The 25861-nt window shown below is 39.5% G+C and overlaps 1 protein-coding gene across 3 annotated transcripts; it reads right to left on the bottom strand.

Moving 5' to 3' along the window:
• Positions 1-3791: 3791 nt before the first annotated feature.
• On the bottom strand, positions 3792-10569 carry TENT5A (terminal nucleotidyltransferase 5A). 3 transcript variants are annotated; one of them, XM_004610119.2, is made up of 3 exons: positions 10391-10569; positions 9631-10183; positions 3792-8501 (listed from the first exon to the last, which is right to left on the bottom strand). In XM_004610119.2, the coding sequence occupies exons 1-3, from the start codon at positions 10408-10410 to the stop codon at positions 7725-7727; spliced, it is 1350 nt and encodes a 449-aa protein (XP_004610176.2). In that variant the 5' UTR covers positions 10411-10569; the 3' UTR covers positions 3792-7724. The 3 variants fall into 3 exon arrangements, with proteins under 3 accessions (XP_004610176.2, XP_054991659.1, XP_054991658.1); XM_055135684.1 differs by having other exon boundaries at positions 10446-10551; XM_055135683.1 differs by having other exon boundaries at positions 9631-10569.
• Positions 10570-25861: the final 15292 nt, after the last annotated feature.

Genomic DNA, 25861 nt, shown 5'->3' on the forward strand with positions numbered 1-25861 from the left:
GAGAAAGCACAGGTTTTGTCCCAACTACATAAACTGTTAAACTAGGACAGTTGTTTTTTTAAAATTATGAGCATATACTTTAAAAAATTATGTTTTTAACTATTTCAAATGACAGTGATGGATTTTAGCAAGTAAGTATAAAAACAGGTGTCCCTTTACTTTATGAAAGCCAATTATTAGGCCTGGGAGAGGACTCAAAGGGGACGTCAGCACCGTATGGCATCTCACCCATCACCTCAGGCTGTGGCCATGGTGGCTTCTGCTTTGCTATTCTAAACACAGGTGCAGCACAGAACCTTCAGGTCAGAACTACCCAGTGCACAAACCATCCCTACATTTCTGGGATGGTTCCTCAAATCCCTGATCATCTCAGGGGAGCATATTGCCCTTAAGACAAAGGAAGCCATATATGCCAAAAGCAAAGGTTAGAAAAGCAGATTAAGACATAAGGTAAAATGTTAAAGCTGTTATTTACATTAAATAATTCAACATTTCACTAAATATTAGATTATTTTAACATTTTAAAAAATATAGGTGCTGGAAGGATGCACAGGTGGTATGGCATTGCCTCAAACACAGGCAACCTGAGTTTGAGTCCAGATTCCTGGCTCTGTGTAAGGGACTCAGAGTCCTACCATGAATGAACTCTGAGTGAAGAGCCAGGAGTACACCTCGAGCACTGCTGGGTGTGGCCACAAAATCCCCTAAAAGAGAAAGAAATATGAACATAAAAAAATTAAATAAACAACTTTCCAGATTGTCCTATGTATTGGAACAGTAAACTAGTGTTTTGTAGAGTGATGATAACATCTCCTGAGGGATGCTGGACCAATTCAGGGGAGCAATAAGTAGCCCTGAGATTAATTTTTGGGGGAGAGTTTGGCTAAAGAAGATTTTCATTGGGGGCACTGAGAGATATTTTCCTGAATATAAGGGGAAGTAAGTCTAGTAAGTTTGGGGACCTCTGGTGTAGCTGCTTGCTCATTTTAGAACTCCTTGATTGATATACCTACACCATGGTTTGCACTTATATTTAGTATTTCTCCTTTAAAACTTCCAATTAATTCCTCCTACCATTCTATACACTTTATAAAACTCAGCTCGTTTCAACTGTTTTCCTGTTATATAAAATTTGTAGATAAAGTTCTCTTAAAATTTGGCATCAAACACTTCATTATACTTTCAGTTATTAACCTATTCAAAAACTTCAAGTACAAAACAGTCAGATGCAGTCAGGATGGTCTGACTATAGAAAGGGACAAAATGCACACCAAAGGATAGAAGTGGATCTTCAGTGATGAGCTTAATGTCATATATACACCAAGTGTTGACTTTTTTCAATGATGTACACCTAAAGCATGAACACTAAAAAGTTATTTTTTATTTTATAAAAGAATAAGTCACTAACTTAGAAATAGCATGAAGATTATCAGTTTATTATTTAAAAAATAAACTTCCTTAGAATAGTCGTTTATTGAAAAGTGTGATGATGATAGTATAGAAAGTACCCATATATTTTCACGGATACTTTCCCCATCATTAATATACAACATTAGCATGATGCATTTGTTATAACCAATAAGCCAACATTGAAACATTACTTCAGTAATACTTTATTCTGTATTATTTTTTGCTAAATGTGCTATTTTATTCAAGGATCCTTTCCAGGAAACCACATTAAATTTCATTGTCAGGTACCCTTAGGCTTCTCTAGGCTGCTGCATTTTTCAGATTTCCTGTGTTTTAATGTCTTTAGTGCTAATTTGACATTTTATAGGAAGTCCTCAAATTTAGATGTGTCTAATATTTTATGATTAGACAAGTATCTGGGTTTGGAGAAGAAATGCCACAAAGATGAGGTGTCATTTTCACCTAGTAACAAGTATACATGTTACATCATCATGATAACTGCTTAGGTAACATTTGCCAGGTTTCTTTTCTGATTCTCTTTCTCCTCTCTTTTTTCATATTCCACATTTTCAAAGAAAGTCATTGCACAGCTCACTGTTAAGAGTCAAGGAATTAAATTCCATCTCCTAGAGGGGGCAGTATCTACAAAGATTACTTGGAATTCTGCACAAAAATAGGGTTTCTTACCTTTACATTTATACAACCAGAATCTATTTCTGTCTGTATGGATTCATAGGTATTTTATACTTTGATTATTATCCACCACCACCACCCCTAATCTTTTTACTCTTTGAGTAAACCTTTATTCTTTGGAGCTAAAAGTGTTTTCTGGAATATTCTTTGCCTCAGTACTATAAATTTAGCTATATTTCAAGGAGATGGGTAGAGTTACGGAAGACTAGCATTAGAATCCAAGATCTGGTCCTTGTTGGATGAAAACAACTATCATTTAAAATTATTTTAAATCCCTACCCTTACCTGACTATTGCTATCAGAATAAAGAACATTCACACAATTGTTTTTTTCTGAGAAGAAAAATTTATTTAATTTTTTGGTTCATTTTGGGGAAATACTCAGGGCTTACTTTTGGCTCTGCACTCAGGGGTCATTCCTGGAACCAAATTTGCTGCAGAGGCTGGAAACTGGATTGGCTGTGTGCAAGGCAAGCACCCTAACTGCTGTTCTATAACTCTGAACCCATCGGTGATTATTTTAACAGTTCTTATCCTACTTTATATTTGAAAGCTATTATTTCAATATCCCTCTTTTACTTTTCCTTCACCTTATTTCTTCTTAAAGGAAACAAATGTTTGGTGAATGAGGTTCCTACGGAAAGGAAGGGTGGGTTACTCCAGGCTTAGCTAAGTGCAGCCTGTAATTCAACTAGAAAAGAAGGGTGTATCTAAACTTGGGAGGATTTTAATACATACTGTTCCTTTTCGACCCCTGTTTAAAAGAATTATGTGATAACTACAGACCTGTGAGGTACTGGTTATAAGGATGAAGTTCCAACAACAACAACAACAACAAAAAGAATGACAGTAATATCTTTATCAAACCAAATAACTACCTGGTATTTTTTTTTTTTTTTGGTGAGAGAAGCTTGTTTCTAATACCAGGAATGGCCTTATCATATATTCAGTACCAAGTAGGCATTCTACCCAATATCTTTAAATGGTTTTAGAAACCAGTTTATATACAATATTATTCTAGGGTGAACAAATTCTCATCCTACTAGTAGTGAGTCTACAAAATATATGAAAATTTTAAAGAAAAATATATCCACTGATAACCTGAACTGGTGAGACTATGGTTTATCAAAAAGGAGATTTGTTTGCACCCATTACATGCATGCACCCACACCCTCTCTTTCTCCCCTTCCCCCGCAATAGGGCCTATGATCATCGGTCTTCCTCTTCCTCTTCCAATACTGGCTTTCAATACCTAAACACTCTAAAAACACTTTAAAGCCTCAAGTGTAGCACACACACACACACACACACACACACACACACACACACACACACATACTCCATTTTTAACACTTGTGCTACTCATTAAATCCAAGACCCATTCAGAGGTACAGTCCAGTTATGAGTTTCTACTGATACTGTAAACAACCCAGACTTCCAAGTCACTTTAAACTGCTAATAAATAGCCAAGTAAAATTTTGGTATCGATTAACAAGATTCTTTTGAAACTAATAGAGGAAATCAGAGTCTGGCTGGCCAAGAAGTAGAAATTTTAATTTATGATACTCCAACTGGAATTTGCTAGAAGTTGGCTTCTTGATCCTTTGTCTTTTCTCTTGAACACATGCAGATTCAGGAGACACTATCTTAGTGCAGACATCAAAGATGACAGACACAGATGAATAGAAAAAAATAATTTCTTTTTATTTACAAAAAAATCCAAATATTGGATGCTGTAAACAAAATTCACAAACTGTTCCCTCCAGTACTGATTTACACGTCAGATTTTAGTCTGTTCTCCATCAACTCCTTTTCTACCTGTGACACAGCCTTAAGTCAAAGTATTCCGAAAGTGCCCCAAATGCAGCTTGCTTATTTAGGAGGTCTCAAAGCAGGCAATGGTTGTGGAGGCTGGAGACAGCCAGCGGAGCCTCCTCCATTCTGCAAAGCTTTGCGGCAAATCTCACCAAATTACCTTGACATCTTCCAACTTTGTACTTTAACCATGGACTTTGTTAGCAAGCCATTATTACAAAATATTACAGAGATTCTTTCTTAGCACTTAAAAGGCTATGCTATAAGAAATCTTAAAGATCATATTCAAATAGGTGCTATATATGAAATTATTTATTTATTTTTCGCTTTTTGGTTTCATCTAACACGTTTCTTCTTCAAATAACAAAAAAAGCTTATTTTGAACTGTTGCCGACAGCTTTCAATATAATACATTTCACTTACAAAATAGTTCACAATATTTATTTGATAAGCATTGTTTTAAAAACTTTTATGCACAGTAAAGCAACCAATGACAAGCAAACAGAAAAGGGTGGCAAAAACAACATATTCACTTTCATTTCCTCCTAGTCTTGGCTTACAGATAGTCTTCCATCCTTTAATTTTATTTTTTTGAATCATATTAAAACAGTTCAACCATTACCAAAGTAAGCAGATACTTGATCCTATTTCTGGAAAGGTAAAGTCCATCTTGATGTAGGAATATCTTGAGGCAACTAGATTTACTGCAAATGAAGTAAACATTTTTTTCAAAGGGCACTGTCACAGGTCAAATGTTCTCTGACATGCCAGACTGGACAGGTGAGAGAGCCTCCAGAAGATAAAACTTCCTCCTGTTTTAAAGTATGGCACACTACACTAGGCCAGATAAACACAAAAGCAAGCAAATCACAGGCACTGATCAGGAGTTGAGAGCTGTACTTTCTGAAATACTTTTTGATAACCTATACATACGGCTCTCTCTCCCAAGACATTCAAATTTTCAGCCACACATCCACAAATAGAGAATCTACTGTTTGTTCAGCTACATATGCACAAGACTATAGTACAAACAATAAAAATAAATTATATATTTAAAAGTAAATGCTAAAAGTTATATTGAGTATAGTCTGCCTATGTGAATGCCAAGAGCTGACACTTTCAACTATACTCCCAACCCTGGAGTTCGAAAGGGAAAAAAAAATACCTTAAGAAAATAAATGCAAGGTATATGTTCAAATGATGCTTCTTCAAACAAAAATCTGTGTCATAAATTAACATCAGGTTGTTGCTATAGCAGAGCCAGATACATCCAGGTTCTTTTTGATATAGTGGACAAATCATTTGTCAAGAGACTTAGAACAAGTAAGAAAGCTGATCACCAGCTTCCCAGTGTTCCCAAGTATTCCCACTTTCATACATCTTAGAAAACTTTCAAAAAGGTACACTGGTAGAGCTCTGGTTTCTGACAGTGAATTATAAGATCTAATTTGAGAATGGAATATTATTTCCTGGCAATCCACAAGTAGTTTTTCAAACCTAGGGTTGGAGTGAGGGAGGCTAAGCCAACAAGGGAGAAAGAATTCTTTAGGAAACAGTGAGTGGCAGTGCAGTAGCTGTTACAGCACAGAAGAATTCACAGGGAAGCTGCTACAGCAAACCCATCAAGTTCCTATTAAGGCTTCAAAGAAAGGTGCCCCAAATGCAGTTCAGATGGATTAACCCAGCAATGAGCAACTGAATGATACCCAGACAGACAAACAAAATCATACTGTGAATAGGATGATGCTATTATCTTCCACAATCCCTCTTTAACTGGTAAAAAAATTTTGGTAGGTTCTTAAGAGGAATAATCATAGTAAGCAGTCATCCACTGGGACTGGCTGATTGATGTGGCTGTTTCACAATACAAAGGGAAGGCTTCTGTGTTTTATTTTTATTCTAAACAAAATGCATTTTCAGAGACCAGTGTCTATGCAAATTAAGAGCTGGGGGAAGGAACGGTTTTATGACTGGCTTTCAGTTATTTCATTAACTGAAATAATAATGTGTGTTCATTCACAAGATAACTGGTCTCTTGGGAAAGAGAAAATAAAGTCGAAGTCCATTCAATGCAAAGTGATTGAATTTAAAGTACAGTACTAAATATTTAAATGCAGTGTGACAACCAGATTAAAGATTCCTCATATTGGCATAAATTTATAAAATTTTATATATAATATACATCTCATATAAATTTTAAGTAATTGTGCAAATACTCTTTAAAAAGGATTTCACATTTACTAAATTCTAGTGGTCCTAGAATGCAGAACGCATTCATTAAAAACTTCATTTAAATAATAAGTAGTGTTCAGATCACCAGAAATTCTTTTTAGCAGTCAGGGATTTAAATAGATTGTTACTGCTCCAAGATCCACTGGATTATATACCATGGAAGCATGCAAGTATTACAAGAAATAAAAGGGTTCAAACTACCAAAATGGCAGTTCAGTAAAAAAAGAGTGCTCTGCCAAATAGTCTCTGATTTGTAAAATTCTATGGCTCACAAAAAAGGAAAATAAAAACACTCACTAAAAAATGTATAATCTCTGTCTTCCTATCAAATATATTATTTGTTTTCCTCTTCCATTTAATTTTTGGATGTGGTTTTAATTATCACTGCAATATGCCCAAGTTGTATGTCATCCTGTTGAAAACATAAAAACATATAATATTTAAACAATTTCTATTTGCTACATTATTCTAGACCATAGTAAGTTCATTGTATATATACACATACATGCGTATATGTATATATTTGTGATATGTCATATGCACATAATACACACCCACATATACACATGTACCTATGGTAATCACACCAACATGTTTACTTTACACACGTTTGCTGAAAAAAAAATAGGGTATTTCCTCCACAATTCACAAGCTTATATCATTTTATTTTCTTCTTCTAAAGTCCCTGATAAATAAGTCATTAAACCATAAAATTTTCCCATTTCAAATTTTCAGAAGGCAACAGGCACTTTGATGTACATGAACTGGTGTGTAACAAATATAGTAACTCTTTATATTCTATTATCTCTTCTACAGGGGTATTTTCATCTGTTAAATCTTTGGTCCTTGAGCATACTTTGCTACAGCTGTTTTTGTTTGCATTTTCAAATTTTAAAAATGCGAACTACGCATGCAGCTGGAAATAATAGATTGGGTCATCTTAAGTTCTGCTATTTGTTTTGAGAACTGCATCAACCTACTACTGTTTGTTCAGAGCAAGCTGTTTCTGTTAACACAACAATAGGTCCACAAAAAGCACTTGCTACAAGCCTCAGAGAGTAACCCCAAAGTTGGTGTTTCTGTTCTTATTTTATGGTTACTATCTGAACCTGAAGTTTGTCTTCTTTCATGCCCTATCAAGTACACTGTACTTGACAACTAAGTGGGCATTTCTTCCTCTGTCTTTTCCTTTTGTGAAATCCATCTTACAAGAAACTCTTCACTCTTCTCCCCTATGGCAAGCTATGGGAGCAGGTACTGCAAACCCATATTGTCATCGAGCATTATTCCCCATAATATTTTAGGAGAGCCTGGCTGTTTTAATGACAGGTCTCTTGTTTGAGGACAGAATTTAAGTTGGGCAGAATTAGATGGGAAAGTTGTTGTGGGAGCCACAAGTATCATTTTGTGGTCATAATTCAGTACCTATGAAGCGATACAGAATCTTTACCAAGATTAAAACCAGGAGCAGATGATCATCATTGCACAAAACTCATTCCTAAGCCTTTTTCTTTTCTTTTTTGGTCCCCCATATTGTCTGGAATGACTTCCCCACAGGACATTTTTAAATAATTCTTAATTGCAGGGTAGCCAAGTGGAGTATGTCTGCTGCTGGCATGTGAATACTGGCTGGACCTGTGCAATGTAGTAATTGCTAAAGTTGGCATCCGCTACATAGGGAGCAGGCTGGTAATAGCAAGTGACATTAGCCACATTAGGAATGACATTTTGGTCAGCTAGCACCCGGATAGCCAGCATTGTGATAAGGTTTAAAGTCTGTCTTCTTTCATGTCCCATCAGGCACACTGTACTCTCATTCACCACTCCGTGAAGGGTCATGAGATAGTCATACTTGCGGTCTTCCAACCCCACAAAGTGATTCTGCAAATAGGATTCCAGTTTTCTCTGCTGTTCTCCGATGTCTGAGAAGTCAATGAAAAATCTGGAACACATATACCTCTGCAGGGTCTTGATCTCATCAGAGGCAGGCCTAAAGCCCCTCACTAAGAGGTTGCAGTACTTAAGCAGGCCCCCTCCTCTGATTTCTTCTGGGTTCCTGGTAGCAATGATCTTGTTACAAAGGTGATCAAAGGCTTCATGGAAATCTCCATAGACACTCTCTCCAATTATGGTAGGGTGAAATGTTTCAGTCATTGGGTTCTCTGAACATTCATAAAAGAGGAGCAGAGAGTCTAATTTGATTTGAAAAGAATCTACACTAAATTCAAACTGCCTTCGGAGGGAATCCACAAATTTCAGTTCCACATTTTTGCCACTGTTGTTTGACAGGGATATAAGACTCCATCGGTCAGAGTCATTGCACACTTTAACCATTTTCTGCACATAAGCCTCCTACAATTTAAAAGATAAAACAAGAAGATAAGCAAGCCTGTAAATAATAAATAAATACATCCTCTATACAGCTGAATCATTTTCCTTATTCTCTTTTGTCAAGTTTCAGCAAAACACTACCTACAAGCTTAAACAGTCCTCTGGAAACAACAACAAAAAAAAAATTTAACGAGTGGTTTTACTGTCTGGGAAAGAGACGAGAAGTAATAGTTTGAGGCTTTTGGCAGACGAAGTGGAGTACTCAGAGGTTCTGTTGTCATGTCTGACATTTGAAATGTTTTTTAATGGTCTCATTTCTTTAAAAAAAAATAGCACAAACTTCATACAACAGCCACACATAATACTTAAAAGAGAAGGTCAAGCTGCGAAAAGTTGATAAAGCTTCTCTCTCACCCCCATCCATAATCACCCAGTCTCCCTGCCCCCATGTGATCAGGGTATCCTGTCCTACCACAGGGTGCGGGTGCGCTACGATTTACAGCCAAACAGTAACTAAATTCGGACCCCTGGGTAGTTTGAAGGCACAGACAACCGCACACTAGCTCTGAACCAAGGAGGGGTGGGGTCGTGCTCTCCAAGACACTGGCAGCCACGCAGAGACTCTCGCCAAGCGCTTCCACGGAGAACGGCTGAAGGCGGCCAGAAGGCGCCTGCACAAGCCCCGACACAGTCTTCAGGCTGCGCGTTTCCCAAAGACCAAATCCCAAACGGACTGAAAAACAATTATTTACGTCGTTTCAATCGTTCACCTAGCAGACCTGACTGTAAAAGCAACCTCAAGCCAGAAAAGAGGAGTTTTTGAAAAAGGAGGAGGAGGAGAAGAAGGAGGAGAAGGAGAAGGAGAAGGAAGAGGAGGAGGAGGAGGAGGAGGAGGAGGAGGAGGAAAAAAGGAAGAAGGGAGGGGGAGGGGGAGGGGAGGAAGACGAGGAAGACAAGGAAGGCGAGGAGGTGGCGAGTGGGCAGGAGTGGGTGTCTCTGGAGCACTGAGAAAACGGAGATTGCGCACGCCATACTCTGAACTCTTAAGAAAACAAACAGCCCAGTCTGGGGCGCCAGGCGTTCGAGGGGTGCCCCACGGAAGCCCCCAGAGCCACCTTCCCCCCACCCGCTAGATCGGGGGCAGCTTTACCTTAAGCGTGAGGGGTGTTATCTTCTCTTTGTTCACCCCTTCGGGCAAGAAGTCCAACAGGCAGTCGAGCACGACGTCCTTCACAGTCTGAAACTCCTGTTCGCCGCGCAGGTCGGCGCAGAAGATGAGATCTAGGTCCTTGTAGCCCAGGCCGCTGTCCTGGTGCAGGACGTGGCTGGCGGCCGATCCGTTGAGGCGCACGTCGCGGACGCCGATGCGCTTGTCGGCCAGACGCCGCCGAACCACCTTGACGATCAGGCTGGGCTGCAGCTCCAGCGTGGGGAAGTTGCCGCGCCCGTGGATCGGGATGGTCTCGCTCAGCAGCCCGTCCAGCCGCTGCACTTGCTCCCAACTCAGCACGTTACAGTGCGCTGTGGGGCTTTCGCAATAGTCCAAGCAGTGCGCGCCCAAGTCGCCGCTCAACTCGCTCCCAAACTCGCCGCCCAGGGGGATGTAGGGGCCTCCGGGCAGCTCGTCGTCGGCCATGGCAAAGTACCCTTCGCCCTCCGCCATGAAGGGGCCGCCAAGCGACGACACCTGGTCTTGGTCAGTCCTAGAACATGTATAAAAAAAAAAAAAGAAGAGAAAGTGGGAAGGGGGGGTTGAGAACGTACGCCCAAGCCTCAAGCCCTCCGAGGAAGAAGCGCGCCCACACCCCGCGAGCCCCCAGATCGGGGTTTCCTCCCGGAGATTCCTACCCCGCCGCCCCGCACCCGCGCTCCCCAGCCGCGCGCCGCGCCCCTCAAGAGCAGCCCCGCACCAAAAGTATCTCTGATGCATCTGGAAAGCGCAAGCGGGAGAGCCGTCTGTGTCACCTGAAGGCGGCCGCCCCTTCGAGGAGCGCAGCGAGCGCGGCACGGCGAGGCGGCCCAGCTACACCGTCGGGAGCGGCGAGTGGCGCACCCCGCACAGCGGCGAGCAACTGGGCTCCTCGCTCAGACCCCTGGCCGCTGGCGCAGGCTACTCCCGCCCCTCACCCCCGCCCACGCCGCCGCCGCCTCAGCTGCGGTGGTCTCGGGAGGTGGCGGCTCCAGCTGCTGAGGCCGCCGCTGCGCACGCTCTGGTCTCTGGAGCTTTAGCAGTTGTGCTGGGGGAAATGTCTTCAGTACTTTTTTTATACCGGGCCTCTCCGCGCTTCCGGGGCCCCGGCGCGGCGGGCTGGCCACACCCCCTCATTTGCATGGGGGCGCTGAACCGGCTCCGCCCCCTCCGGGCCGAGCCCTGGCGGCGCTGGGCGATGCGCCGGGTGAGCCGCGGACCTAAGGTGCGCGGACCGGAGACGGGGCCCGGGGCGGGTGTGAGTGTGAAGCTGTGCGTGCGTGCGCTCGCCTCTACGCGTGTGCTCACAGATTATTTCACTCACGTCTAATCCTCTCCGCCCAAACGCCTCTCGTCTTTTTATTCCTTGGTGACGAAAAGCCACGGAAAAGGGCTCCAGAGTCCCAAGTGACCCTCCCAAACGGATCACGACTCAAACCGCGCTACGGGCGCAACTTCCCCCCCCACCCCTTCCGTGAGCCTCCCCAGAGCCCTCAGGAGCCTCGGCGACTCCGTCAACTTTCATCTTAGACCTCTGGAAGCTCTTCACGATTTTTCAGCCTGGTCTTCCGAGGGAAACCAAAGCGCTCACGGGTGCGCGGAAGTCAGGGTCCGTGCTTTCGTGACGCTTTGCGGAGCTCGGGGTTTCGATTCCCGAAACCTCAGGAAGCGCCTGGAAAGCGCCTGATCCGCCTGTCCGGGCGTGGGGCGGAGCCTCGGGCGAGGGGCGGGGTCTCGGGGGCGGGGTCTCGGCGGGCGCTAGACCGCGGGCGCACTGGCTGTTCCCGGCTACCGGCGGCGCGGCGGGAGCCGGCGGGGGGGGGGGCGGGGCGTTGCCGAGCCGCTCGGACGTCCCTCGGGCCGGACTGTCCTAGCGGTTCGGCGTCCAATAGCCGAAGACGGGGCGGGCCGGTGTCCGGCAAAGGCGGGGGTGGCTGCTCGGCGGGTCCGCGAGCCGCTAGGCGGGGTTGGAGGCTCTGCGGCGGATTCGCCGACGGAACCCCGAAGGCGGCGAGGCGCGTTCGTCACACCGCGCTCCACGCTGGGCTTTTCCTAGAGAATACAGATGTCAGTGTGAGAGGACCCGGTGTCTCAGGAAACCGAAAGTCCCGTGTAAGAGATAAGCGAGTTTCCCGCCACTTCGGCGGCTTCCCCAGAGCCAAAGGCCTGTCGGGCTTCTTCCGTCACGTCCCGGCGCTCACAACGCCGACTTTGCTAGAAAGTTCTCCCTCAGCCCTCACCCGCTTAAGCGGACTCTCTCTTCCGTCACTCACATCTTCTTTCCAAACGGACTCTCAGTAACTTTCCAGGGCGCGAGGCTGCGACCGAAGGAGGTGGGGGCATTGGGTGCGGCTGCGCAACTCCAGACCCCATTTTCAGAGCGCATGCCACCCTGCCCGGCCCCGATCCGAGGGCGCCCCAGCCTCGAGACGAAGCTTCGCGCGTGGGTCTGGTGGGGAAAGGGGCCTTGGCGTTGGACTGACCGACAGGAACGCGTCACGGGTGCCGCGGCCAGCTGCGTGACAACGCCGCCCCCTGCCGGAGCCTTGAGGAGCGACGTCCCGTAGATCAGAGCGCTGGACCTGGAAGATCAGCTTCTGGCCCCAGCACTTTGTGCTCCCTAGGAACCTGTGCAGAGTCGGGGTAGAGGGTGGAGGTTGGAGGGCGGGTTGAACCGCACCATTCTCATAGGGACAGCTCCTTCCAGCAAGCGTGAAAACAAGCCGAGTGAGAACGTGTTTGTTCACACGTGTGTTATGAGAGAATTGTGATCCTTCTAAACAGGAGGACCTAGGAGAGACCAAAGGAGAGGTGCTGTGTGGGCTGGTGCTTGGGAAGTGGAGTTCCCTTACTAGTTGAGGAAGATGGAAAGGCCTTTCCCACAAAGGGAAGAATGCTGTAGAATCCGAGGACTCTTGTGAAAGGATGTGTAGAAAACCTTGGTTAAAAAAAAGAAGTGGGTGGGGGGCTGGAGTGATAGCACAGCGGGTAGGGCGTTTGCCTTGCACGTGGCCGACCCGGGTTCTAATCCCAGCATCCCATATGGTCCCCTGAGCACCGCCAGGGGTAATTCCTGAGTGAAGAGCCAGGAGTAACCCCTGTGCATCGCCGGGTGTGACCCAAAAACCAAAAAAAAAAAAAAAAAGAAGTGGGTCTGGATTTTTGCTTAGGACTTGTAGTACTTGACTGGCACGTGTGAGATCCGGGTTTGATCCTTAGTACCATTGGAGAAGTGGAGGAGGGAGTGAAAGGAGGAGAAAGAAACAAAAGTGGTAAGACAGTTTGGGTGAGATTTGTGGGCATCCCAAAAATGTTTTGAAGACCTCTGGATTTTACCGTTTAGGTTTTAACACACAAGCCCCTCTTTAGCTTTTAGAAATTCATAAGACATATTCTGTGTTAGGGATTTTAAACAGGATTTGAAATGCAAGGAAGCTTGCTTTCCAGGTTTCATTACTAACTTATGTGCTATTTAGCTGTTTCCAGCAATAGAACATCTAGTTTCTTATTAGTACCTTCTTGTTTGAAGGTAAGATAAATACAAACCAAAATATTCTAAGGAAAATAGAAAACCCATTAAAATATATCTTCTAGGGGCCAGAGTATGAACAATGAGTAGGGTGCTTGCCTTGCATGTGGCAGAACTGTTTCAGTCGACCCAGTTCGATTCTTATCATCCCATATGGTTCCAGGAATGAACAATTAGTTCCAGAGCCAGGAGTAACCCCTGAGCAGCGTCAGGTTTTCTTCCCCCAAAAACCCTAAATATGTCTTCTAAAGATCCGTTTGAATTTCACCCTTAATATAAAGCTAAAGGGATAGACCTTATATTAAACATCATTCAGAATGAAGCAATCACAAAACTAATAAAGGCTTACCCTCATTGTCATGATCTTGTACTTTTAACCATTTAAAAGAGGTTGTTTTTAAAAAAAAAAAATTAAAAATCCGGTGAGCATTTTTTTCTTCGTGTAAGCCTAAAAAAATTGTTGTGTGGTGCAAAAAGCCTGCATTTGAGCAAGTTGCCTCTGTGATTGTGATACAATGCTCCAGCAAACTTTGTAAGTACCACAGTCATTGGAGTCCATTATCCAGTTGGTGACCTTTTCCCAAATAAAACCTCCTGTATTAACCCAAGCTTTTCTAACTAACTCTTTTAAGAGTGGACAATATAGAGAAAAGGAAGTTGAGCAGAAGTCTGGTGTCAGGGGGTCTGTTATACTTCAGATCTGGGCTGAGAAGCTTACTGGAATTGCCAGGGTTTTGTGCCTAAAGCTTAACCATTTAATGAGGCATTCCCAGTTTTCCAAGTAGTTTTTATAAGCTGTACCCTACCACCTCCTTGGTAGGAATATTTGGTATATATTTCTTCTGGTAGCGCCTTGGTGGTAGAGTTGAGTGGATGTCTTCATACTTACAGTTAGACACATATTCTTGAATTAAACTGGTGTCCATTTTCCCCTGTATTCAATGGGAGAAAGTATTTATATGGGAAACAGACAGGGAGTATATTTCACCTTAAGTGAAGTGGCAAATTATGCATTTGCAACAATTTTTAGAAACCAAAAAATTATTAAATGAGAAATTCCTTACTTTCCAAGTATATTTACAAAGCTAACGATTGCCAACATATTTACTCATATTAGCTAAGAGTTGCTCTCTGTGTTTTTTTAAAGGCTTTAGCCTCTGACCTATTTCGTTTACTTACCTCTATTTAAAAAGAACAAAGATCTGTGACAATGAAATGATGACTCTTTATCTGAAGTTTTTAAAGCATAACATTTTTGAGAAAAGAAGGATCAGAGATATTACAGGTACTTGCCTTTTGCTAGCTAACCTAGTTTTCTCCCCAACCCCCTCACCTGGTCCCCTCAGCACTGCCAGAGGTCACTCCTGACCATCTGAGCATAGAGCCAGAAGTAAGCTTTGAGTGTTGCAGGGTGTCCCCAACTTGGGAAAAAAAAACCTAAAACCTCAAAATGATTATAATTAGTTACTCTTAATTCACAAGTTAAATACAGTCAGTGTCCACTCTGGGCTCATCTATATACCAACTTTGATTTTGAATGTGCAATCTTTTTTTAACACACCATCCTGAGTCCCCTTTTTTAGAAAAAAATCCCTTTACTTTCTGGACTTTCATTTTTATTTTTCTCATTACATTCTCCTGACAATGAGTGTCCCCATACAATAAAATAATCAATATAGATAATAAGAAGCTAAGTTATTATTACAGCTGGAATGTAGCTTAGGGGTCAGGTTGTGCCTCTCATATATTTGACTGCTTCTAGGTCTCATCCTTAATGTGTTTTATCCTGAATATCTGTTAAGGGTTAGAGTGTTCAAAAAGGAAATGCCCTGCCGCAGAGGCAGGGTGGAGTGCTGGGAGATGGGGTGGGGGTGGTGGGAAGGATACTGGGATCATTGGTGGAGGAGAATGGGCACCGGTGGAGGGATGGGTAAACTATCACTGTATGACTGAAATGCAAACACAAAAGTTCATAAGTTTGTAACTGTTTCTCACAGTGATTTACTAATAAGAAAAAAAAAGAGAGTGTTCAGTGATGTATAGTAGCCTAACTGAACTGAACGGCACTTCACAGATTGCTTCTCACACCAAACACATACGGAAAGTAGTTTGAGGTTTGGAGACTGCTACAAGCTCATTAAGCATCGATTTTACTGTTACTTTTTTGTCTCCTTCTAAACGCTTTTTTTAGAAGATGAAAAATAATTATAAAATTATTTCCTCAAGCTTCCATCTAATAGGATAGAAGAGAAGAGCCCAATATATTGTTATTAGATAGGCCTAATACTCTCTTCCACAGCACTCTGGCTAATTTTCTAATTTTCCATATTTTAATTTGTATTTTTATTGATAGTCCTATTGAAATTCTTTATATTGATATTCACACACACTAGTATATTCCATTCTCATTCTATTTTAAATTCCACTTCCACAAATTATGGTCTTTGATCCTTTCTCTGAAAGTGATATGACCCCATGGAACCAAACTGCAACCAAAACAGAGCAATAACAGTGTGAAAAACTAAATCCCCATCTCCCTTGCTATTCATTGCTTTTGTTGGAAAAATCTCAGTAAAGCCACTGTGGAACAGGCTATTAAACATGGTCTCACAGTAGTCTACATTGCATAGTAAACTGAGGATGGTTTCACTGTCCAGTCACAATTAGGCAAGCAGCAACTCATAAAAGTACTTCCTGGAAATTTAAAACTTGGAAGTGGAGAAAATAAATTACATTATTTCTCATGTAAATGATGCTTGTAAAATAAATTCCCCCATTTCTTTACATAAATAAATGTTTATTCATGGGTTAGCTAAGCAGTAACTTATGGAATCATTTAACTGACAAGTTTGGTCATAATTTCTTGTCACTTGTATTAACAACAGGCAGTTTAGCTTGCTTATTATCTTAAAATTTTTAACCATTTTTATTTTATATCACTTAACCTTAAAATTTAGACATGGAGAAAGACTAAGTGATGAAAACTTCTTTATCAATAAATATAAACAAAATTTATATAGGTAAATGTGGAAAAGTTAAAGTTAGACTTATTTGTTCTTTGTCATGGACCAGCACCCTCTCTCTTGAATATACTGTTTAATTTTTATAACTGTGTGAGTAGATTTAAATAATCACTAATAAATAATTAACTTTGAAGCAATCCTCTTAATTTTAAGGGATTTTTAAAGCATCAACACTTTTATTGTTGAGCATTTAAGTGTAAGTGTAATCTCCTATGTTGTTATTTTCTTTAGTGTTTTGGAGTAGATTATTATATAAAAATTCTGTTTAGTCAAATATCACTAAATTCATGAAATTCTGTATGTAGGTAATATATAGAGAAGGGCACGTCATCCCTCTTGAAAACAAACTTGATATACATTAATTTAATAAAATTCTAACCAGTATCTTTTTGTGCTACTATCAGTGCTGATTATGTCAGAAGTTCTTCCTGTTTTGACATCTGGGTCAAATGCTTGTGAAATGCTTGCTGTTTCGATCAGTTTTGCAAGTTCATGGATTAGACTGTTTTCCTCACTTCTAACAGATGAGACATTGAAAAAGTACATTTACTTGGCAAAAAAAAAAATAGACTGGAAACACATATGTTTTTAAAAATTACCAAAATGAATTAAGTAATCTTTTTTTCCCTAAAGCAATATTTGTATGTGATTTTTTTTCTTCTGAAAGTAATTTCTCAGAAGAAAATAGTGATGTTTGCTTGTGTTGCTTGTTAATCTTGAGAACAGTACAAGAGAGAATCATACTAAATTATTTCTTCTTTCTATAAGTAATTTGACCAAACATAATGTATAGCTTGTGAAAAAAAAGGAAAGTTTTCTGTGAGCATGTTCTGCTCATTCTCTCCTGATTCTCTCCTGATATATATCTATATTTACCTTATCCCTTTGCTGATAATTTGTTGGCTACTAATTGTTTATTTTGAATTTCAAATGAGTATTTTTAATCTTATATAGTCTTTTACCTACTCTTTTGATATGCTAAACTCAGAAACTACAAAATTTCCACATGGATTTGTCATAAGGATTAAAGGCAGATTTACTTGATGGATAAACCATTCATTAAGTCAATAAATCATATCTTTTTGGAGAATAGATTTAATTTTTCTCCTTTATATAAATACCGTGGTTTACAAAGTTGTTCATAATGTAGTTGTTACAGGCATTCAATATAACAGCACCAATCCCACTACCAGTGTGACCTTCTGTCTCTATTGTACCTATTTTCCCAAATTTCCCCAAGCTTGTCCCCTTGTAGACACAAAATAAATTTATTTTATGTTGCTTATTACAACTAAATGGCCAATGAAATTATCAAAATAAGCTTCTGTAAAGAAAAATTGTTATATCTCACCATGGGTAATTAAGTCCTTGTCTAAGGGTTTACTAAGCTATTTGTTGCTAGTTGAGCTTTCCATGCTTTTTATTGTATGTAATTGGCTTCTGTGTCACTTTCCTGTCTAATTTGGTGTGCTCCTACTGGGGTGTTAGTATTGTAGAATTTGGGTTTTTTTTTTTTTCATTTTAGTAATTTTATTTATTTATTTATTTTTATTAGTGAATCACCATGAATGTTGTAGAATTTGGAGGTGTCACTCCAGGAACACAAGGATATGTAACTGAGCCCTAAGCTTACATTGTGGTGATTGTGGGATTTAGGTATGTCTGCTGCTGCTTCCTTGCTGGTCATTGGGGGAGTCTGCCTGCCCCTATTCTTAGAAGATCACAGAATTGAGATGGATTGGGGAGGGGGGCACAAATATTTTTTTGTTTTGTTTTTCTGTTTGGGCCACATCTAGTCATGCTCAGGGCTTTCTCCTAGCTCTGTGCTCAGGGCTCACTACCAGAAGGGCTCACGTGATCATATGCAGTTTTTGGTATTGACCTGGTCCAGTGTCACAAGACACCTTGCTCACTGTTCTATCTCTAGCCTTGAGATAGTTTAGAAAAATGTATACTGTAACTTTGTATTTAGAGTTTTTCATGTAAATTTACTTCCCTTCAACTTATTTACTGCCAGGTAAATAAAATATAAACCAAGTTGCACATTTAATGTCATTTTGTTGTTTGGGTGAAATTGCTGTGGAATATGATAATCAATGGTGTCTTTGAAAGTCTGAGAACATGGACACAACAAATAATATTTAGAAGATTTTTCCTAAAGCTGTTAGGATAATAAGCATTTTTTAAATACTTTAAAAATTACAAATGAAATCTCAGAAAGAAAAATATTACCTCCTTGAAAATCTTAAGCTCCTTAGTGAAATATGAATTGGGAAAATACCTGTGACTCTAGTTAGGAGAAACAAGATACTTAAATTTGTTCTAGCAATGTGTGATAAAGGACATTCAAGTTTAACTTTCCAATGAAATTTAAGGCTTAGGATACTAATGAACTAAGAATTAGCTGAGAATGAATGAGGAGAATAAAGAGCTATAAAATTATTGATACTTGAATCATAAAAGCCTCTGACAGGAGATTGGTTTCTAATAAGACACTCTCCAGCAGGGGTTATGGGGATTAAAAAGGAGCTTACACTAGCAAAATGATTAAGTAGTTATGACATTTCAAAGAACAATAGAAGGACTACTCTCCAGGTTTTCATATTTATAATTACTTGGTGAAATGTAAATGTTTAGCACAAAATAAATGATATGTAAAAACTTTTTTAGCAGAAAATTAGAATAGCAAAAGAAAAAATGTGACATCTGAGATTACTTGTTCTACAACTTCTACTTGGTTTTCATTAAAATTATGAAAATATATTTTCTTCGCTGGCATTAGGTTACCAACATCTTACTCCATCTGCATAATGTGAGCTTCTTGTGAGTAGTATGACATCCTTTCACTGACCAGAAATATATATCCTTTAGTTTGTGCTATAAAATGAATTCTACTTCTACATAGTGAAAGAAATTGACATTGAATCAAAGACATTAAAATAAATGGGAGAAAATACTGTCACTGTCACTGTCACTGTCATCCTGTTGCTCATTGATTTGCTCGAGCAGGCACCAGTAACGTCTCCATTTTGAGACTTTTTGTTACTATTTTTGGCATATTGAATACGCCACAGGTAGCTTGCCAGGCTCTGCCGTGCGGGTGAGATACTCTCGGTAGCTTGATGGGCTCTCCGAGAGGGGCAGAGGAATTGAACCCAGGTTGGCTGCATGCAAGGCAAATGCCCTCCCACTGTGCTATCTCCCAGCCCGGAGAAAATACTACACATCATATATCTGATAAAGGGCTAATTAGCTAAGATATATAAAGTACTCATAAAAGTCAAGTAAAAAGCACCAAAAAATGGGAAGAAGAGCTGAATTGACAATTTATCAGAGACATTCATATCATTAGCAAGTACAGAAAATAATACTTAATACTTAGTAATCATCGTGTCCTATTAACCAAGGAAATTCAAATAAAAACTGTTAGCTATTACTTCACACTTTTAAGTGTGGAGTGAACAATCAATATAAAATAGACCAGAAAAGATAGTAGGGATATGGGAAAAAAAAGAACTCTGATTCAATGTTAGTGAGGATATAAACTGATTCAGACTCTATGGGAGACAGTTTAGAGATTTATCAAAAAATTTAAAGTAGAGATATTACAGTGGGTAATAGTTAAAGAGAGATATTACAGTGGGTAAGGCACTTGTCTTTCTTGGAGCCAATCCTGGTGTGATCCCTGATATCCCATATGATCCCCTGAGTACTACCAGGAGTTATTCCTGAGTGCAGAGCCAAGTATGACCCCCAAATAAACAACCCCCCAAAAACAAATTTTACATAAAGCATCTGTAGGATGCAGAAATTTCACCACTAGGTGTTTATGCACTATTTACAATAGACAACATCTGGAAACCAAGTTTCCAACCACTGATGAATGGGTAAAGAATCTGTGGTATATATGCACAATGGGATATTCCTTAGCCGTTAGAAAATATGAAATCTTGCATTTTCCTACAATATGGATGGGACTAGAAGATATTGTGTTAGGCTGAATAAGTCCGGAGGAAAACAAGTACTCGATGGTCACATTATTATGTGTTATAGAAATACAAAGCAGGATATTCAACAAAAATAAATCCTCAGATTCTTAACCACAGAATTGAGGTTGCTAAGGTGGGTGAGTGGCCTGAAAGTGTCCAGCATACAGTGGTGTAGGGATATTAGCACTTAGGAGGGGGAGGGTGTGACAACATTGAACCACTAAATTATGTTAATATTTGCACTCTGTAATCAATATTGGTTCAATAAAAAATAAAAATGATCAACACTAGAACATAGAATGGAAGGCAGGATGGGCACATGAGAGGGAAACTGGGGTGATTGGTATAGGGTAGAAGGGATCAGTATTGGAACAACGTAAGCTTGAAACTCCATTGTAAATGTCTTTTTGTAACTCACAAGATTCAATTTAAGAAAGAAAAAAGTTAACATATTTATTAGGGGTGAACACAAATACTTCTTAGAACATAAATACTTCTTTGTGATTTGACTAGTGTCATTCTTACTTTTGTCCATTCTTGATACTTCTTTGAATATTAGTACTGTGAATACAGGACTGTGAATTTCAGGGCTTGTTGAAGAGATCAACACACTTAAATGTGACATGGGCACCCTGTATTTTCCTACATATTGGAAAATTCTGCAAGGTAAGTTCATTTCACAATAAGATTAGTTTCATATACTATTTAATGTAATATTAAATCATTAATTATGAGATGGTAACATTAAAAAAGTCATTGAAGTTTACAGTACATTTATGTAGTGCATTGCATCTCATATAATGCTAGGCAAAGTACAGAGATGATTAAAATATTTCTGACATGAAAGTAATTACCCTTTGCATATTGAGTAGGTCATTATTTTGAGTCACACATTCTTCATAAATCATTGAAATGGAGTTATTATGACTAATTCTTAATCCACTTTGTGTCTTAATATAGCAAGCATTTGGATTAAAAATTGAAAACAAGTTAATTGTTTTGATTTTTTATCTACATGATATTAAACAGCCAGATGTCTGTTTAAATTTCATGCTTTTAATAGAGCAAAATAGATATATCAGTTTGTCTTCCAAATTTAAAGACCAGTGTGAATACAAAATTTTCTCTGAAATTACATTACTATCTTCAAATGCCTATATTAAAAATCAGAAGCTTTAAAAACTGCACTTTATGTGCGTTAAAGGAGGTAGCTCAAACTATATACTTTTCTTAAGTCAGAACATGTAGTGAACGACTTGTGATTTGCATGTAGAGGGGTAATTTATTGGATGTGTTGACATGGGAATTGAGAATATGTGTAGATATGTGCTTATATTTTTCCTAATTTCCTCTCAGATGTTTCTTTTACATGTACTTCTTTTTCATTTCTTATTAATTAATCAAGATAAATGGCTATTTAACAAACCTAATGACATTAACCACTATAAAGCTGCCTTTTGTAATTCCCTTAGGTCTGATTGCTATGGCAGCCTAAAACTCACCTGGCAAATAATCTAGATTAAATGAAGTAAATTTTTTTTAATGGATCTCCAGTAAAAACTCTGTGTTCAGAGCAATAGTTCTCAAAGTTTTTTGGCTTATGATTCCTATCCCTTTTCTGGAAAAGAATCCTTCATCTTCCACCTCATCTACCTTCATTAATCAAACAAACAGAAAGCACTCCTCAATTGTACCTAGAGGCTACTCCCACCCTCCTTGGTTTCTTTCAGGCCTCCCAGGAATCGACATCACCAACTCTGGAAAACTCTGGTTTAGGGAATAATCTTTTCAATTGGGATATGCCCAATTAAAAAAAATCTCATTATTATTATTAACTGTTTACAATTTTATGAATCTTTGAGGACATTTTTCAGAAAGTGCAGTTGCTTATGATTTATGAAACTTTATTTGAGATTAAACTTTTATTTTTCAATGCTTCTACAAGTGCTTTGTGTGCTTTCACCACTAATTAGTGTATGAAGATAAACTTTAATGCATTGAATATAAAACTTTAAAATACCATTTAATTGTATGGAGGTATATTACTACTTATCAACTTCTATAGTATTTAAAGAAGCATCTGGTTAAAATTGGTGTTTTTACATTATATTTTTGGAAACTTTGGCATAGAGTCTATATGTCCGAATTAAAAAAAATTGAGTATGTGGTCTGAATACAGAAATAGGCCAGTGAAGACAAAGGGAGAGCATATTTTAAACCTTTCTACTTCTTAAAGAGAAATCAAAGGAATAGAAAAAAAGGCTAGAAGGAAAATAGAACTCAAAGGCTAGAAGTAAAATAGAAATCAAAGGCTAGAAGGAAAGTACAGTAGGCCGGGCCTTCATGAGTCCAAACCAGGTTCAATTACCAGCCCCCGCTATGGTCTTTCAAACCCAGTCAGGAGTGATCACTAAATGCAGAGCCAGAAGTAAATCTTGAGCACCACTGGGTGTGCCCCCCACCAATATTCTGAGGTATGTGATGGTCATTCATCTGCCTTAGTGGATTCTGATTCCTTCTATTTTTTTGTAACAATATATCATATAATTGTTGGCATATATCATAATAATGTTGTAGGAGAAATAAAATACAAGCGATTCACCTCCGTATAGACAACCCACAGAAGTACCACTGCGCTCTTTTAAGTATAGGTTCTGAAGGCCTTATTGAAAGCACTGATCCTAAAAGACTTTATCCATTGGCTTTGTAACATTGAAATGTAAGTTTTTTCACCCATAGCTCTGATACAAGTATGGTATACAACTGAGGAGCAATGGTATTCTTTGCAAATACAGGAGACCCTGGTCTTAAATCTCTTGCTTCTTATCTATCTTGGAACTTCCTTCATCTTTGGCCCCAGTCCAATTTACTTCTATTTGGAGCGAATACCACTTCGGTTTTTAAAATAACTTTTAGCTAATAAGTGCCTATAATATATTTATAACTGGAAATTGAATTTTTATTGAAATAAAATAGAACATATTAAATATAATATCATTAGAGCACAAGTTGTTCCAGCATCTGTGTTACATTACACTATCCAGACACACGAAACAGATAAATTTCTGACTTGGTCATCCACTGAAGGCAGTAATCTGCTTCTTTTTGCCAGTTGAAGTGTAAATTTTTCACTGTTGTTATTGGTCTAACTGTTGATGTATTGTCCTTATAAACTCTGTAAATGTTATTGAAGTTCCAGTGGTCTCCTACATTTCCTTTTTATTATATTATTCTAAAATAGAATATTATAGGAAGAAAAGGAAGAAAATAGGAATGAAGGCATGGAAGAAGGGAAAATGCTAATCTTATTTTATCTTAATAAACACTTTTAATTAGTGTTTAGATAATTTCAACATTAGCCTCAGAATAAGAAGTTTGTTTTGTTTTAATAAATTTAAATTAAAGGTAAATTATTATACAAAGTATCTTGAGCTTAGAAGAAGCAGGATTTATTTTAAAAGGGGCCAAGTGCCAGAGGTCATGTCCATGCTTCTTTAATCTTAAGACAAAGCCACCTTAGCTATTATGTGTCTTCTTTATTACTTCGGTGTTTGACACAAAAATAGCTAAGTGCATATTCTAAAATTAGATGATTAAATCTTGAAGTTGAGGATTATATGTAGAAACCCGGGTAAGGGTTATTTTTTCCTAGATCTAATCACAAAATCTTCCTATGAGAACCTAGCAACAACATATGCTATGACTTAACCATGGGATACTGTTCAAGGTTCAGCCTGTGGATAGAAGTAGTAAAATCATTAAAATTTATATTTATATATTGTGACACCAGCTATACGTATTCCTATGTTGTGTTATTTTTCTGATTCTGTAGAAATGGACTGAAAGGGGTAAATACAGGATTGTGTGGTAGAAGATCAGGCTGAGAAAGCCAGCTGAGAGGTCTTAAATGAGTAAATATATAAAAATATGCTTAGAATCTAACTGGTATTTTAAAATTATTATTTAATGAATCACCATGAGGTACAGTTACAGACTTACAAACTTTCATGCTTATGTTTCAGTCATACAATGACCGAGTACCCATTCCTCCACCAGTGCCCATTCTCCACCACCAATGTTTCCAGTATCCCTCCCATCCCTCCCCCATCCCTCCCTCTCTTCCCCCCTCCACCGCTGCCTCTGTGGAAGGCACTTTCCCTTTTATTCTCTCTCTCCTTTAGGGTTGTGATCTGCAATGCAAGTATTGAATGGCCATCATGCTCAGTCTATACATTCCGCACACATCTCCGATTTCGAGCGCCCTCCAAACACCCTTTACTTGGTGGTCCCTTATATGTCTGAGCTGCCTTTCCTCCCAGCATGTGAGGCCAACATCCAAGCCATGGAATAAGGGTTCCATGGAATTAACCTCCTGGTACTTATATCTTGGGTGTTAGTCTTTCATTCTGTTACTTTATATTCCACAAATGAGTACAATCTTTCTATGTCTGTCCCTCTCTTTCTGACTCATTTCACTTAACATGATACTTTCCATTGTTGATCCACTTATATGCAAATTTTATGACTTCATCTTTGCCAACAGCTTCATAGTATTCCATTGTGTAGATGTGCCAAAGTTTCTTTAACTAGTCATCTGTTCTCAGGCATTCGGGTTTTTTTCCAGATTCTGGCTATTGTAAACAGAGCATCAATGAACATACAAGTGCAGATGTTATTTCCTATACTTTTTTGCATCTCTGGGATATATTCCCAGAAGTGGTATTGCTGGGTCATATGGAAGTTCTATTTCTAATTTTTTGAGAAACAAATGACTGGTATTTTGAAGGCTAATTCTTCGTAAGGAGCTAATACTTAACTAATATGAGTACTAATAGTAAGACAAGCTAATATTTAGGAATGGAGGTCAACAATATCAGGGGAGTTGCCAGAAATCAGGTAATCCTCCTTTTAGGGAGACATTGGATCTCTATGAGTTCAAATGATGTTTTCATTCTCTAGCCTCGGCAAATCCTTTTTCTCAGGGCATCCAATTTGAGGTTCGAGCGAATTTAACTTATTCCAAGGCCCATGTGAGCTTAAAATAAGCAACTCTATTCTGCATTTTCTTCTTCCAGCTGGCTACTGGTGAGTGCATGTCTATGTGCAAATACCTGGAACTATCCAATAGAAACAGCCATGTTTAGTCCTTAGAATAAGACTCTTACAGTTTCTCTTCAACAGGATTGCCTGTCAAATTATTCATGATTTCTGTAACAATATGATTGATGAAGTTAGAGGAGAATTTCAAGGATGGAAACATCATTTATTATAATCATTATCATCATCATCATCTCGTTGATCATCTATTTTTTCCAGTGGTCTCAGTAATGTCCCCATTCGTCCTAGCCCTGAGATTTTAGAAACCTCTCTTTACTTGTCCTTCCCAATGGTGCTGCATTAGAGGCTCTTTCAGAGTCAAGGGAATGAGACCCATCATCATTACTGGTTTTGGCATATGAATACACCACGGGGAGCTTGTGAGACTCTCCCATGCAGGCAGGAAACTCTTGGTAGCTTGCCAGGTTCTCCAAGAGGGAGAACTAGGCTATAAAATATCTTCCGGGAGCTTGTTTTATAATCTCTGGATGTTGGCCATTAATGGGATTACATGGCACCAGGGGCAGTTTCTGGGTGTGACTGCCTAACTACTG

This window comes from Sorex araneus, chromosome 4 (genome assembly GCF_027595985.1).
Source record: "Sorex araneus isolate mSorAra2 chromosome 4, mSorAra2.pri, whole genome shotgun sequence".
NCBI lineage: Eukaryota > Metazoa > Chordata > Mammalia > Eulipotyphla > Soricidae > Sorex > Sorex araneus.